The sequence below is a fragment of the Lithobates pipiens genome, unplaced genomic scaffold (assembly GCF_037356315.1).
Source record: "Lithobates pipiens isolate NorthernLeopardFrog02 unplaced genomic scaffold, aLitPip1_a1.2 Scaffold_13, whole genome shotgun sequence".
In the NCBI taxonomy this organism is placed as follows: domain Eukaryota; kingdom Metazoa; phylum Chordata; class Amphibia; order Anura; family Ranidae; genus Lithobates; species Lithobates pipiens.
The window spans coordinates 82,323,932-82,337,998 of record NW_027507718.1 but is presented as its reverse complement, the minus strand read 5'-3'; the positions used below and the strand labels follow the sequence as shown (position 1 = coordinate 82,337,998).

At 43.5% G+C, this 14,067-nt stretch overlaps 1 protein-coding gene across 1 annotated transcript in view; it reads left to right on the top strand.

Annotated features, from left to right (window-relative positions):
* Positions 1-5,194: 5,194 nt before the first annotated feature.
* LOC143975852 (atrial natriuretic peptide receptor 1-like) overlaps positions 5,195-14,067 on the top strand; it is a 294,297-nt gene continuing 285,424 nt past the window's right edge. The window contains exons 1-2 of the mRNA XM_077478411.1: positions 5,195-5,374; positions 5,853-5,958. Coding sequence (XP_077334537.1) covers positions 5,321-5,374; positions 5,853-5,958 — 160 coding nt within the window. The 5' untranslated portion in view covers positions 5,195-5,320. The remainder of the gene's footprint in view (positions 5,375-5,852; positions 5,959-14,067) is intronic.

The following is a 14,067-nucleotide window of genomic DNA, read 5'->3' as shown; positions in this document are numbered from 1 at the left end:
TTTCGAATTTCTAAATTTGAAATTTTACAATTTCCGAATTCCAGAATTTCTGAATTCCAGAAATTCCGAAATTCTGAATTTCCCGAAATTTCGAATTTTCAGAAATTCTAACATTTCAGAAATTCAAAAATTCGGCAATTCGGAAATTTCGTAATTAACAAATTTGTCAAAATTCATTAAAAAACAAATTTGGAACTAAACAAATTGCACATGTCTAGTCTCCTGTAGTCTGTGAGACTGGGGAAGTGAGGAGGCACAACTGTATCTGACTAGGGGGGTAGAGAGGAGGAATTTCTCTTCCAGCAATATGTGTGTTTGGTGTTGTAGTCATCTAGGTCTCTGCAAATTTTACTTAATTTTACCTCAATAAAATTGAGCACCGCTGTCTGTGAGCTGTCCTGAGTGTCTGGAAGCGCTAGGAACCATCGGAGTTCCTGGACCTATCGGCTGCCTCTTCACCAGTGAGAAGATCATCTTCCCCATGAGTGGATGAACCACATTATTAATCCCACATGCGCTAAGATCTCATACATCTTGTGAGTAACCAATTGTATTTTATGGCAGAAAATGTCTTAATAATGCTGTGCATAGATGGCGTTGCTCTCCTTCTGTCTTTACCTTAACCTGCATGGCTATGCTACTTTGCAGACCTTAAAGTGATTGTAAACCTCAGAGGAAATCTGAACAAAGAACATCCTTCTATACTGTATACTCATCTCTATCTAAAGCACAGTGCGTGATTTCTCTCTGCTGCCTCATTCCTCTGTTATTTGCATAAGTCACTTTTGACAGCTTTTCAGAATACCAAGAGAAAAAAAAGGTGACAGGTAGAGCTTCAGCAAAGAACCTGTGGTTTACAGCCTCAGCTGTGCATGTTCTTTGTGTACTGTGTGTGTGTGTGTGTGTGTGTGTGTGGGGGGGGGGGGGGGTGTCCCTTCCCTCCAATCAGGGCTCAGAGCTCTGCAGTGCAAAACTTCTAATCCCTGCTGAGAGATGCTGTGCAAAAGGTGTACTGTGAGCAGCTGTAGTGAATTGAAAGCTGCGGATAAACAAATACAACTTGAGTAGGAGGATATGTTTCAACTCTGAGTATGACCTGAGGCTAGTCACTTCACTGAGTATATGTGAGGGTTTACAACTACTTTAAGGCCCCGTTCACACTTCAGCATTTGTTGCATGTTTTTTTGTGTGACAGCAACACGTGCCAAACACTCAAGAAGAAGCTCTGGGACCTTTTCCAGTGTTGAGCTTTGCGTGTTTGCTGGCCACATTTGGAGTTCCATTAACAATTAATAGCACCACAAGTGTGATTCACAATTTTCACGTGATTCCAAAACACGCATTTCTGCTTGAGTTCCCAGAATGCCCAGAATGTGCAGGCTTGCATACAGCTACTTTACACCATACCTGCTGAATCGTAGCCGAACGGAACGGGTGTCACTTTTTTCTTTACATCCATTTCTGTTTAGTTTGTTTTTCATGTTTTGACAGCGGTCTCCCAGTTTTCCCTTTGGACTACAAAACACCTCTGCTATAGTTTGCCATAGTTAGATGCTTAGTGGCAATTCACAATTCCTTGTATACTTTAAAAGAGAGGCATGTTCCACTTTTGTGAGATTGGTGAGTATATTCCGGTCTACAAATTGGCAATGAGAATGTGATTTATTCAATGTGGTACAGCACCTGGTAAACTATGTCAATAAGTGCCATTGAGAAGCCATCTACACAGCTGTGGAAATTGATTTTTTGTATTGTGGCTCCAGGTAGACGGGACTAGCGAAGGAAGTCAATGTCGCTGCCTCCATCGGCGAGATTGACACCTCGCTGGCCCCGTCACCTGGTATGGACTTAAAGGGGAAGCCCGGCCGGTCAGGAAAGGAGGTGGGGACAAGCGAGCACCCCCCTCCTGAGCCGTACCAGGCCGCGTGCCCTCAACATGGGGGGTGCTTTGGGGAAGGGGGGCCCTGCAACCCTCCCACCCCAAAGCACCTTGTCCCCATGTTGATGAGGACAAGGGCCTCTTCCCGACAACCCTGGTCGTTGGTTGTCATGGTCTGCGGACGGGAGGCTTATCGGAATCTGGGAGCCCCCTTTAATAAGGGGGCCCCAGATACTGGCCCCCCCACCCTATGTGAATGATTATTGGGGTACCATGTACCCCTACCCAAGAAAGCCGGGCTCCTCCGCTAGTAAAAGAGCTAGCAGAAGATAGTGGAGGAGTCCGGCGAGAAGAGTCTCCAAGACAGAAGACCACCGGAGCTGTGCAATAAATTATTTTAAAAACATGTGTTGTGTTTTTTTCTTTATACTTTTTTTCACCAGGTGAATGGGTAGGGGTACATGGTACCCAAATACTCGTTCACATAGGGTGGGGGGCCAGTATCTGGGGGCCCCCTTATTAAAGGGGGCTCCTGGATTCCGATAAGCCCCCGCCCGCAGACCCCAACAACCAACGGCCAGGGTTGTCGGAAAGAGGCCCTTGTCCTCATCAACATGGGGACAAGGTGCTTTGGGGTGGGGGGGCCACAGGCACCCCCCTTCCCCAAAGCACTCCCCCATGTTGAGGGCATGAAGCCGGGTACAGCTTGTCCCCACCCCCTTTCCTGACTGGTCGGGCTGCGTGCTCGGATAAGGGTCTGATATGGATTTTGAGGGGGACCCCCACGCCGTTTTTTTGGCGTAGGGCTTCCCCTTTAAGTCCATACCAGGTGATGGGGCCAGCAAGATGTCAATCTCGCCAATGGAGGCGGCGACATTGAACTCCTTTGCAAGTAGAGCAAACCATATTTGCAAGCCTCTGTACTTCAGATTGTGAAGTAGGGATCCTTGGGAACTTCAAGTATTGTTTCCTCTGCAGAGAAATAATCGCATGTCTTTCCTCCCGATCATCTGAGGGCAATACCCCATCCTGTCCCCATAATTGGGCCCTCCACTGACTGTAAAGAGTCTAAGGTGGGGGAGGGGGTTCTAGGATGCTTCCTATACACTGGATGGAGGATGCGATTAAAGCCGCTAATCTTCCTTCTAAGCCTTGCAAGGCAGAGGAAAATGCATCTTCAGTCACCTCTACAGGGGCTGAAGCGTGTGAAGCAGTTGCACCACCGCTAGCTTCCAATGACTCACCCTGGCATTCCATGTCTGATCTCTCCGAAGAGGATGACAGTATGGAGGCATAACTGGGATTCCCAGCGCCTGGGGGGTGACACCTTATCTACCTTTACGGTAGGTCTGGAAGACATAGTGCAAAGCACAAGCAGAGGTACACACAAAATAACAGTTCTTTTGCTACTAAGTAACAATAGTTTTTCCTGTCTGGAAATGCCTGTTTACACCCTTACGTGCCCAGCGCTCTGGTGTCTCTTAGTGTGACAGACTGCCTCTCTTCAGTTAAAAAGTCTTTCTGAAATGAGAGTGTCTGTGATATAAAGCCTCAGGTGGAACCTGATTGGCATCCTCAGCGCTTCCCCTCCGCTATGCGGCGAGTGCTGTGTGTGTGGACGTTACATCCATACACAACACAACGTGACCTTGCGGACATGCCCCTCTGCATTCTCAGGCCCTGCTAGGGACCCGAATGGCCAACACAAAGTAAGGTGAACATACTATACACCTCTACAAGGGGGGAGGGGAAGAAGGGAAGGGGAGGGGGGGTTCTGTCAGCAGATTTATAGTTTTTTTAAAACCACAGAAGCATAGGGCGTTTCCCAATGTTACTAGGTGGAAGTGCTGGGTTGTAATTAAACCATGCAGCTAAAGCAGCTGCGTCAACCAATCAGCCACCGGCCATATAGAAATTTATACACATCTCTGTATAGCAACTGCTGTATTTTTTACCAAATCCCACAAGATCTATTTAAGTAAGAACCCCCTCTGCCGCTGGGACCACACATGTTCTGAGACAGAGCTGCACTAAGACACATACATAGGTAGTGTAAGTTACTTCTTATAGAGGAGACATTTATAAGGCATATAAGGTATATTGAAGGAAAAAGCAAAGCTTCTTCCCTTACCTTGTCCTCGCTGCAGGATACTGCTGATTTAACAGACAGAACCAACTTTCACCCATCACGACGGGCTGCATTTAAACACGCTCAAAGACTGGGGCCCTTTTAAAAGGGGTTCTGCTCCTTTGAGCCTTGTATAGCACCCCTGTAGGACAACTTTAGGAAATGTAGCAAGACCAAAAAGCGTCCTGGTTCCTAGGGTCCAGCTCTCAAAGAGAAGCATTACAGGCAAAACCTTGTTCTTGCATCGAGGTCCAGGTACCATCCTATGGCCTCAGTGGCGAAGATGGATCTGATTGTGGAGGTTTCTTTAAATCCAGCATGGATCCCTCCTGGAGCTCCGAAGAGCACATCTTCACTCGTGACCAACACCTTAGACACTGGCGAAAAAACTGAGTGCTCCTGGAAGGAGGAGGGGTTATATAGGGGAGTCAACTTCCTGTATTGGTTATACCAGTGCCAACACCTGAAGGTAGGCCTATAACCCACCAATTAATTACTTAAGACTCTGTGTCCTATGATGTACGATAAAGAAAATGCCACATTATGACCACTAGATGGTCCTGGTGATCGGAAATAATCATATTAGACAAAATATGGCAGTTTTTTGTTGCAGATGTTTGTCACATTTTCAAAGCAATAAAAAAAAAAAAATAGACCATATAGTATAGAGGCAAGGACAAGGATGACAGCTCAGGAGATTGAAACTTTGGAAGCCCAACTCAAGTATAAAACCTTTTAATTTTGTTGTACAGTGGTGTAGGGCTAAAAATTATTACTACCTGAGTCCCCACTGCAAACATTTACTCTCACTTTCTGATGCATGGACAAAATCTAATTTCTAACAGGAAAGGGATAGAACCTCAGTCAGATTTTATTGCTGTGTGTTCTCCTGTTTTGAAGACTTTATTCCCCTAATTTTTTTGTCCTGTTATCACAAAGGTCATCTCCCCACTGGAGTGAACAGCAATAAAAATCTGATAGTTCTTACATGTCCCTTCTCTGCTCAAAACTAATAAAACAAAGTCGGAAGGTTCAATAAACACTGCGTTTATACTTATATCCACTAGATGGCGCTCATGTTGAATGGTAAAATGAAATCTACTTCTTTGAAAGTAATTGATTTTACAGCTGAGCACATTCAACTTTCTTTTTGTACCATCCAATAGCTAGTCCTAAGGGAGAAATTAGAGCAGCAAGAGCAAGAACAGCATCACATCTGGCTGTGTATCTCGGGCACAGCATCATTACTAAAGAGCTCCCCCAGGATCCCAAAGTAAATATCTAGAATCTGGGATGTAATAATCTGCTCTGCTATGAAAGGCTTCAAATCATTTATTTTTCTGTTGCATCTAATTGGCAGTTTAATGGTAGGTATATATACATATTATTGTTCTGTGCACTACCTGCTGTCTGTATGTATGTATAAATGTTTTTATATAAAGATAAATATAAATTTAATTTGAAAAACTTTTTTAAGTTGTTCGATGTATCCAAATGTTATATATATATACATATATATATGTATATACATACACACACACACATGATTTCATTCCTTTTAGCTTTCTTATTTGCCATGTCGCAAACTTTTCAGTATTGCTGTTCACCTGGCAGACTGAGTTTTCACATAAAGCAATCTACCAATATGCTGATAGATTGCCCCCAAATAATAATTTAATGTGAAATGTAACAGTTTTTCTAGAACTTGATTTCAGTGAAAAACACCTAAGGGAACACTGAAATCTGCTATATCTGCAAATGTTTAATATGTGAATTATTTTCACAGAAACATATTTTGTCTAGATTTTTATTCTGATTTAATGGATGCATTTATTTCCGTTTTAGCTCCTTACGTTAGAAGTAACTGAAAGCTGGCATGACTTGGATAACACAGAGTATGACTGCTGGCCTCTGGAGAAGCCTGATGAAGTAAATATGATAGATTGTGGAGGTAAGGCTGCAATAAGCACGCTGGAGCAAGAGATGCTGATGCTGCACTATGAAGCTAGGCAGAGCACATGATCTGCTCTCTAATAAAACAGAGATGTTACAATATGCACCAAGTTTTATTGGTTATCTTTATGTATATATTACAAATAGTCATTATTCTTAACCACTTAAGCCCTGGACCATTTTCCAGCTAAAGGACCAAGCCCTTTTTGCGATTTGGCACTGCGTCGCTTTAACTGACATTTGCGACGTGGCTCCCAAAAAAAATTGGCGTCCTTTTTTTCCCACAAATAGAGCTTTCTTTTGGTGGTATTTGATCACGTCTGCGGTTTTTATTTTTTACAAAAATAGAGCGACAAATTTGAAAAAAAGGCAATATTTTTTACTTTTTGCTATAATAAATATCCCCCAAAAATATATAAAAAACACTTTTTTTTCCTCAGTTTAAGCCGATACGTATTGTTCTACATATTTTTGGTAAGAAAAATCACAATAAGCATTTATTGATTGGTTTGCGCAAAAGTTATAGCGTCTACAAAGTAAGGGATAGTTTTATGGCATTTTTATTAATAATTATTTTTTTTACTAGTAATGGCAGCGATCAGCGATTTTTATTGTAACTGCGACATTATGGTGGAAATGTCGGACAATTTGGACACATTTTTGGGCCCATTGGCATTAATACAGCAATCAGTGCAATTAAAAATGCACTGATTACCGTAGAAATTTCACTGGCAGTGAAGGGGTTAACCACTAGGGGGCAGTGTAGGGGTTAAGTGTGTGTGTTTTTTTAACTGTTGGCGTCTGACGTCACTGATCGTCTATCACCAGCGGCGATCGGGTCCGCGAGTCCCGTGGCCACGGAGCTCAGGACCGGGTCGCGAGTGCACCGCCGGCGGCGCGCGCGCGCGACCCATGGCTGGGCACTTAAATGGAACATACAGGTACGTAATTGTGCCCAGCCGTGCCATTCTGCCGACCTACATCCGCGTGAGGCGGTCCTTAAGCGGTTAAATAATCTGTAGTGTAATTGCATGTTGACACGTTACATTCTCTGTTACTATGGGGTTGATTTACTAAAACTGGAGAGTGCAAAATCTGGTGCAGCTCTACATAGAAACCAATCCGAGTCTAGTGGGGTTTTTTTTGTTTGTTTGTTTGGCAAAGCTTAATTTAACAAGTTGAAGTTGGCTGCACCAGATTTTGCACTCTCCAGTTTTGGTAAATCAACCCCTATATCTGCCTACCACATTCAAAGATCAGTTCTGATAAGTTATGGCTCAGAACCCTAAAGAGGGAACAAATAGACATTAATCATTAAAATTAGCACTTACATAAATAGGGAGTATTATTATTATTATTTGGGGAACAAAACATATCTCCTTATTGCCTTGAGCCTCCTTCTGTGCCCAGAAGGCTAGGCAAAGGCTTGCATGGTCTCTGCCCACTGGGAGTATTGCGAGTATTCCAAATAGACTACCTAGAGGCTGCTGTGTTCAATTAAATAGGTTTTGCCCCCAAAAGCTGCAATAAGATGGAGAGGATCTACAAGGAACAAATACGGTCCGACATTACTAAGCAAGAACCAGAGCCTGCATTTGTAATATGCAAATATAACTGTCCTATTGTACATACATTTATTCAAACTATATAAAGGTTTTCAAACTCTAACATGTGTTTGTACCATTATTAACAATTATATGACCTCTTATATATAAAGTATATTAAAAGAAGAAGTAAAATTACTTTATTTTCCCTAACTTACAGTCCTGTAAACAGGTCTCTCTGTCTCTTTCTGTATATCTGTTGGACTCCCATTCTTCTTATTTTGCACTTCATTCGTCTCCCTTCTATTTGCCCTCACTTTCTTTGTCTCTTTCCCCCTTTTACTCCATGTTTTCTAGCACCATTCTCTTTTTGTCCATCTGTCTCGCTCCTTGAGCACATCTGCCTTTCTCTGTGTTCTGCAATTTCTTGGCTCGACAAACCCATACTCCTTATATAGTATTCTGTTTAACAAAATTGTATCATAATGAGTGTTGGGTAAATGTGTGAGTTGAATCATATACTCTATATATTAGAGACTCTAGTCATCCACCTGCTGCAATCGCTCTGAGTGGGGCTTGTGGGGATTGTCAATTTATACGTTTATTTTACAGCAAAGAGAGTGCATCAAGTATTCATTGACCTTGTAATGGCAATGGAACAAGTGGTAAGTAGGAGGCACAAAAGCCCTGAAGTGCAAAGTCCAAGATAGTGCCAAGTCAGCCCAATGGGAAAGGGGTAATTAGGGAGATACTCACTTTTTTATACACAATTTAGAATTGATGAGAAGATAGAAGCTTAGTAAAGTGGATGAGATGAAAAGTGGGAGTAGGATGAAACACAATGGGGGTTATTTACTAAAGGAAAATCCACTTTGCACTGCAAGTGCACTTGAAAGTACACTGTAAGTGCACTTGGAAGTGCAGTCGCTGTAGATCTGAGGGGGACATGCAAGGAGAATAAAAAACATAATTTTAGCTTGCACATGATTGGATGATAAAATCAGCAGAGCTTCCACTCATTTCAAATCTACCCCTTAGATTTAGAGCGACCGGACTTCCAAGTGTACTTTCCGTGCACTTTCAAGTGCACTTGCAGTGCAAAGTAGATTTGCCTTTTGTAAATAACCCCCAATGTCACAGTGAAGGTCAGATCAGCAGCAAACAGCACAAGAGGGTACTTCTCAGTAGAGCATTTCGAGAGGAAGCCTTTTGTAGCTAATTTGATGCACATTGGGCATTCAGATTTGTGTAACCAGAAAGACTCCAACATTACTACATCAAGGCAAGCACACACATTGCTAAGCAAATGCATGGCCAGATACATTGAGCCTTAAAGTATATATACATGTAGCATTGGAAACAGTTAAGATCTTTGACTAATAATATTTGCTTGATTGTATGTTAACTCTGAAGATGCATAGAAAACTTTGACAAGTATATGAAAAAAAACAAAACAACGAATACTCACCTTGCCAGAATTCAGCGTTTCATGATATCTATTTATGACGTATACTTTCATACTCGGTAATAATTGCAACTTCGTCACATTGTCCTCCCCTATACACCAGTTTAACCTCACTGTAACCTCAATTTAATTTCTATGTTAGCTTAAGTTCAGTGTGTAAACCACCTTCACCCCACTGTGAACTCCATCTATCTCATACCCACTTTGTCCACTCTCCCTATGTTCCATACTACTTCCACCTTCTGCCCACTCTGTCTAAATTATTTTTGATCACTTTGTACATTTAGGGTGCGAGGGTCTACACCACTTATTTTTACCTTTTGCTCATCTAGTCCTTTTGTAACTACTGACCAAATTATCTGTCATTTTCCTACTTGTCCTATGGATTTCTGGTTGCTTCTGTCTAACCTCTATCCTTCTACCAGTGATGCACATCTCCACAAATAGGTGACCAACTGTCAGAATTATTTCAGCACTAGAGCTCAGTCAGGACCCAATTTACCACAGGAATCAGTTCTTGGTTAACTCTGTCAAACAGTGTTTGACTGTCTGTGAGAACAAGTCTTGGATTAGTTTACCTTACATTGCACATGTCATTATGTGTACCTTACAGTTTAAGGAAAGCTGCTTTAATGTATAGAAGTCATTAAAGATTATCACAGAAGCATGAGGTCAAATCAAAATATATCAGTGAAATATATCCATAAGGGCATCATCACAGTTGAGACAATGGTAAAGAAACATGGTATATAAAAGACTTTAATTATGTTCCCCAGGAATTTTTTCTTGATCAAAATTGCAGTTAATATCATTTAAAAGAATTGCTCTTTTATTGTGTATTAAATTATCATCAAGTACATAGAAATTAATAACTAGGATCTTATTATTACCAATAGCAAACATATATTTTAAAGCCACAGTAAGCCAGGAATCCAGCTTCTTCAGGACTGAACAGAGTGCTTTCCTGTGAATACAGATATTAAATAGATCCATATTACTAAAAACAATGATATAGTTAAAAAAATATACCCATAATGGACTCCTAAAATAAATTACAATTCCATCACCACCTAGTAAAGAGGAGTAATGTAAGCCAAGAGAGAGGAGAAAGCCTACAAAGAAAAAAAAACATACCACCATGCATACAAATGACCAACTTTTTGCCTATAACCTAACAACTACAACTACAACCAATGAATCATTCAATGGCTGGTCTTATGGCTGGCCACCTTCTTCCCCTGGCTGGTATGCTGGGGCAGCTACAAGCATGAGTTAGGGACTTGTTTAGGGAAAGACGGTTGCCTTTGTTTGACTGTCATGCCAAGTCATTCAAGTAAAGCTTTTGAAACTTTGCCTTGGCCTGGTTTGAAACTACTCAAGGGGTGTAATGCAAGTAACTGGCACACATATATTTACATGTCAGGGGTCAGCTAAGCACATTGGGATATGAAGTCTAAGGCCAGGTTCACACTATTGCAAATTGTATCTTCACACTATATTAACTCTAAGGTTTGGTTCACACTGGATGCCAATGCAGCTCCCAGAAGGGGTACTGTGCGTCCTGGTTCATCATTTCAGGTCCGATTTCAGCAAAAATTTTGGGCTGAATTAGTGCCTGAAATGGACCAAAAGACGCACAGGGCTCCTATGCAAATTTGCACCGGAGCCGCATCAGAGATATGTGAACCGGCTCCATTGCAAATTGGATACGGGATTGCCACATCCAATTCACAATGGAGCCAGTTCACGTATCTCTGATGCGGCTCAGGTGCAAAATTGCACAGGAGCCCTTTGTGTCTTTTGGTCCATTTCACGTACATTATCACGGCACAAGTATCACCTACATCAGATCCTGGCTTTGTGGACTGAAATGAGCACAAGTACCTTCGGCCACCAGATGCCTACTTACCCCAAGGTCGAGTACATTATAAAGTGCTTTTTATCCATTTAGCCCAGTTACAACGATATATGGAGCACTATGTTATGAGAACATATAGGTGAATGTAATGTTGAGTGTACTGTTACTGGGAGTGAGGTAGCAGTGATATGCTGAACAGTTGGAGAGGGCATTGGCTCTGCGTGTTCCTGTTAAATGCAACACTGACTGTGTTAATATTAACAGCAAGGAAGTTGACTAGAGTTTAGTCATCTGTTCAGGTAGAGTTACCCCATGTGTAAGGCACTGTTCTTCTCCAAAGTGCCTAGTGTAGCGCAGAAGAACCCACCCTGGATTAGGCCTCTTTTTTCACCCTTGCTTGGTTCCCAACAAGGAAGGGAACATGGTTACTACCACCCCACTAACCTACCTCCTTAACATGGCTAATAGTCTAATAGCCAACGCTATTGCACAGGAGTAAACAAAGGCACTGTGCCAACAGGTTGGTGCTGTGCAGGATCAATTGCAGAGGCTGTTTGAACAGCTAGCCACTGCTGCAAATGCAGATAGGAAAACCCTGACTGAAGTTGTGGAGACGCTAGCACAGTGGTCACCTGCTAAAATTCAAGGATGTTGGAGAAAAGCCCTCAGCCATCCACGAGGGTCATTTTCTTTCCAAGATGACTGCAGATGATGATCCAGAGGCCTTTCTGCTGATGTTTGAATGGACTGAGAGGGAAAGTTGGCCTAAAACCCAGTGGGCAGGGATGGTCACCCCCTTACTTTCTGGAGAATCTCAGAAGGTCTACTCTGATCTGGAGTTGGTAGAAGCGGGAGAATATGAGAAAGTCAAACAGGAAATCCTGGCATGACTTGGTTTCACCTTGGTCATTTGAGCACAGTGGGTCTACAGCTGGTCCTTCTGAGATGAGAGGCCCCCAAGATCACAGATGTTTGACCTTATCCACCTGGTGCAGAAATGGCTACAGCCGGAGTCCCTGTCTGGGCCACAAATAATGTAGCGTGTGGTCATGGACCGATTCTTGAGGTCAATACCAATTCCCCTGCAGAAGTGGGTGAGTCTAGGAGACCCACAGACAACCTTGTGGAGCTTTTTGAAAGGTACTTTGCTGCAGAGGGCCTTGTTACCACCCCTACAGCCGCACTGACTTTCCACCCAAAGCCACGGTCTCCCCAGGAAACCGCGTAAGACTGTTCCAGGGGGAAGTGGTTGATAAGCATGGCAAAGAGACAGGGGGAGGATTTTTGGTGCCAGGACTGAAGTTTGGCATCCCAAACAAGGGAAGCCACTGACTGCCAGCAAACCAAACTGGGGCAACATCAGGTGTTTCCGTTGTCAGGAACCGAGCAGAGAAAAGACCCTACCCTTGCCAGGGTCTGGGAAAATGTAGTAGCGATTAATGATGTGCCTGTTGAACCAGGGGACAGGCCCTGTTTTCCCTATTTCAGCAGCAATGAGGATTTACTGTTTTGTGAATATAAAAAGAATGAGAAAATTGTGGAACAGTTGGTGGCCCCTAAGCCATACAGATGGGTGCTATTGGAACTTGCCAATGGCCACTTGCTAGAAGGTCATTTAGAGGTTGAGAGAACCACTGAAAGGGTGTTATGCAGATTTTACTGGCACGTTACCCCGAAGGAGTTCCCTTACACACCGCTAAAAACATTGGCAAAGAGCTGCTCATGTTGTTCAGTCGTGTTGTGGTCCCTTAGGACAGTGGTCATCAACCTTGTCCTCAGGGCCCACTAACAGGCCAGGTTTGCAGGATAACTGAAATACATCACAGGTGATATAATTTGCTGCTCAGTGATGGCAGTATTCTAGTCTGCATCTCCCCAAGGTAATACTTAAAATATGGCCTGTTAGTGGGCCCTGAGGAGAGGGTTGATGACCACTGCCTTAGGAGGGTTTTATACTGTATATATATAATGGGTATAGAAAAGAATCATCAATGAAACATCCAAGTGAAAGGTAGAAAACCAACATGTCAGAAAAAAAAAAAAACAGAATCATTGAGTTGGATAAAGGATCACCTCCTAAAAATGACTTGTAAACTCTACTAGGTTGAGAGCCGGTTCACACAGGGGCGACTCAGATCCGACTTCAGGTTGCCCCTAGTCGCCTTAAGTCGCGCTACATGTAAAAATCAATGTAAGTGAATGAGAGCCGTCTTAATGCACACTACTGAAGTCGCTCCAACTTCAGAAAAGGTTCCTGTACTACTTCTATCAGACTTGTAGGTGACTGGTACCCATTGATTTCAATGGAGGTCGCCTCCAAGTCGAATCTCCGTCTATACGGAGGAAACTCTAACAGAATTATCAGCTCTCAAAAGGGAACTCCACGCCAAATTAATTTAAAAAATTTGGCGTGGGTTTCCCCTCCGAGAACATAACAGGCCCTTAGGTCTGGTATGGATTTTAAGGGGAACCCCTTACGGCGAAAAAACGGCGTGGGGGTGTTCCCCACATCCATACAAGACCCTTATCTGAGCACACTACCCGGCCGGGCCAGGAAAGGGGGTGGGGACGTGCGAGCGCCCCCCCTCCTGAGCCGTACCAGGCCGCATGCCCTCAACATGGGGGGTGCCTTGGGGGGGTGGGGTGCACGGCCCCCCCACCCCAAAGCACCTTGTCCCCATGTTGATGAGGACAAGGGCCTCTTCCCGACAACCCTGGCCGTTGGTTGTTGGGGCCTGTGGGCGGGGGGCTTATCGGAATCCGTGAGCCCCCTTTAATAAGGGGGCCCCCGGATCCCAGCCCCCCACCCTATGTGAATGAGTATGGGGTACAAAGTACCCCTACCCATTCACCTGTGAAAAAAAAAAACACAACACACAAGGGTAAAATAGTTTATTGCACAGCTCCGGGGGTCTTCTTCCATCTTCGGGGGTCTTCTCGCTGGACTCCTCTGCTTTCTTCTGCTAGCTCTTTTACTAGCAGAGGAGCCTGGCTTTCTTCTTCGCCGCCGCCCTCTTCTTCCGACTTCAGGGGTCTTGTCCCCCTCTTCAGGGGTATTGTCCCCCTCTTCGGTTCTTCTTGCTGGGCCACCGCGCCTTTTTCTAGCTCTTTTACAAGTGGTGGCCCGGTCTTCTGTCGACGGAAGAAGACTCCGGAACTGTGCAATAAACTATTTTAACCCTTGTGCGTTTTTTTTTTTTTTTTTACATTTTTTTCACAGGTGAATGGGTAGGGGTACAT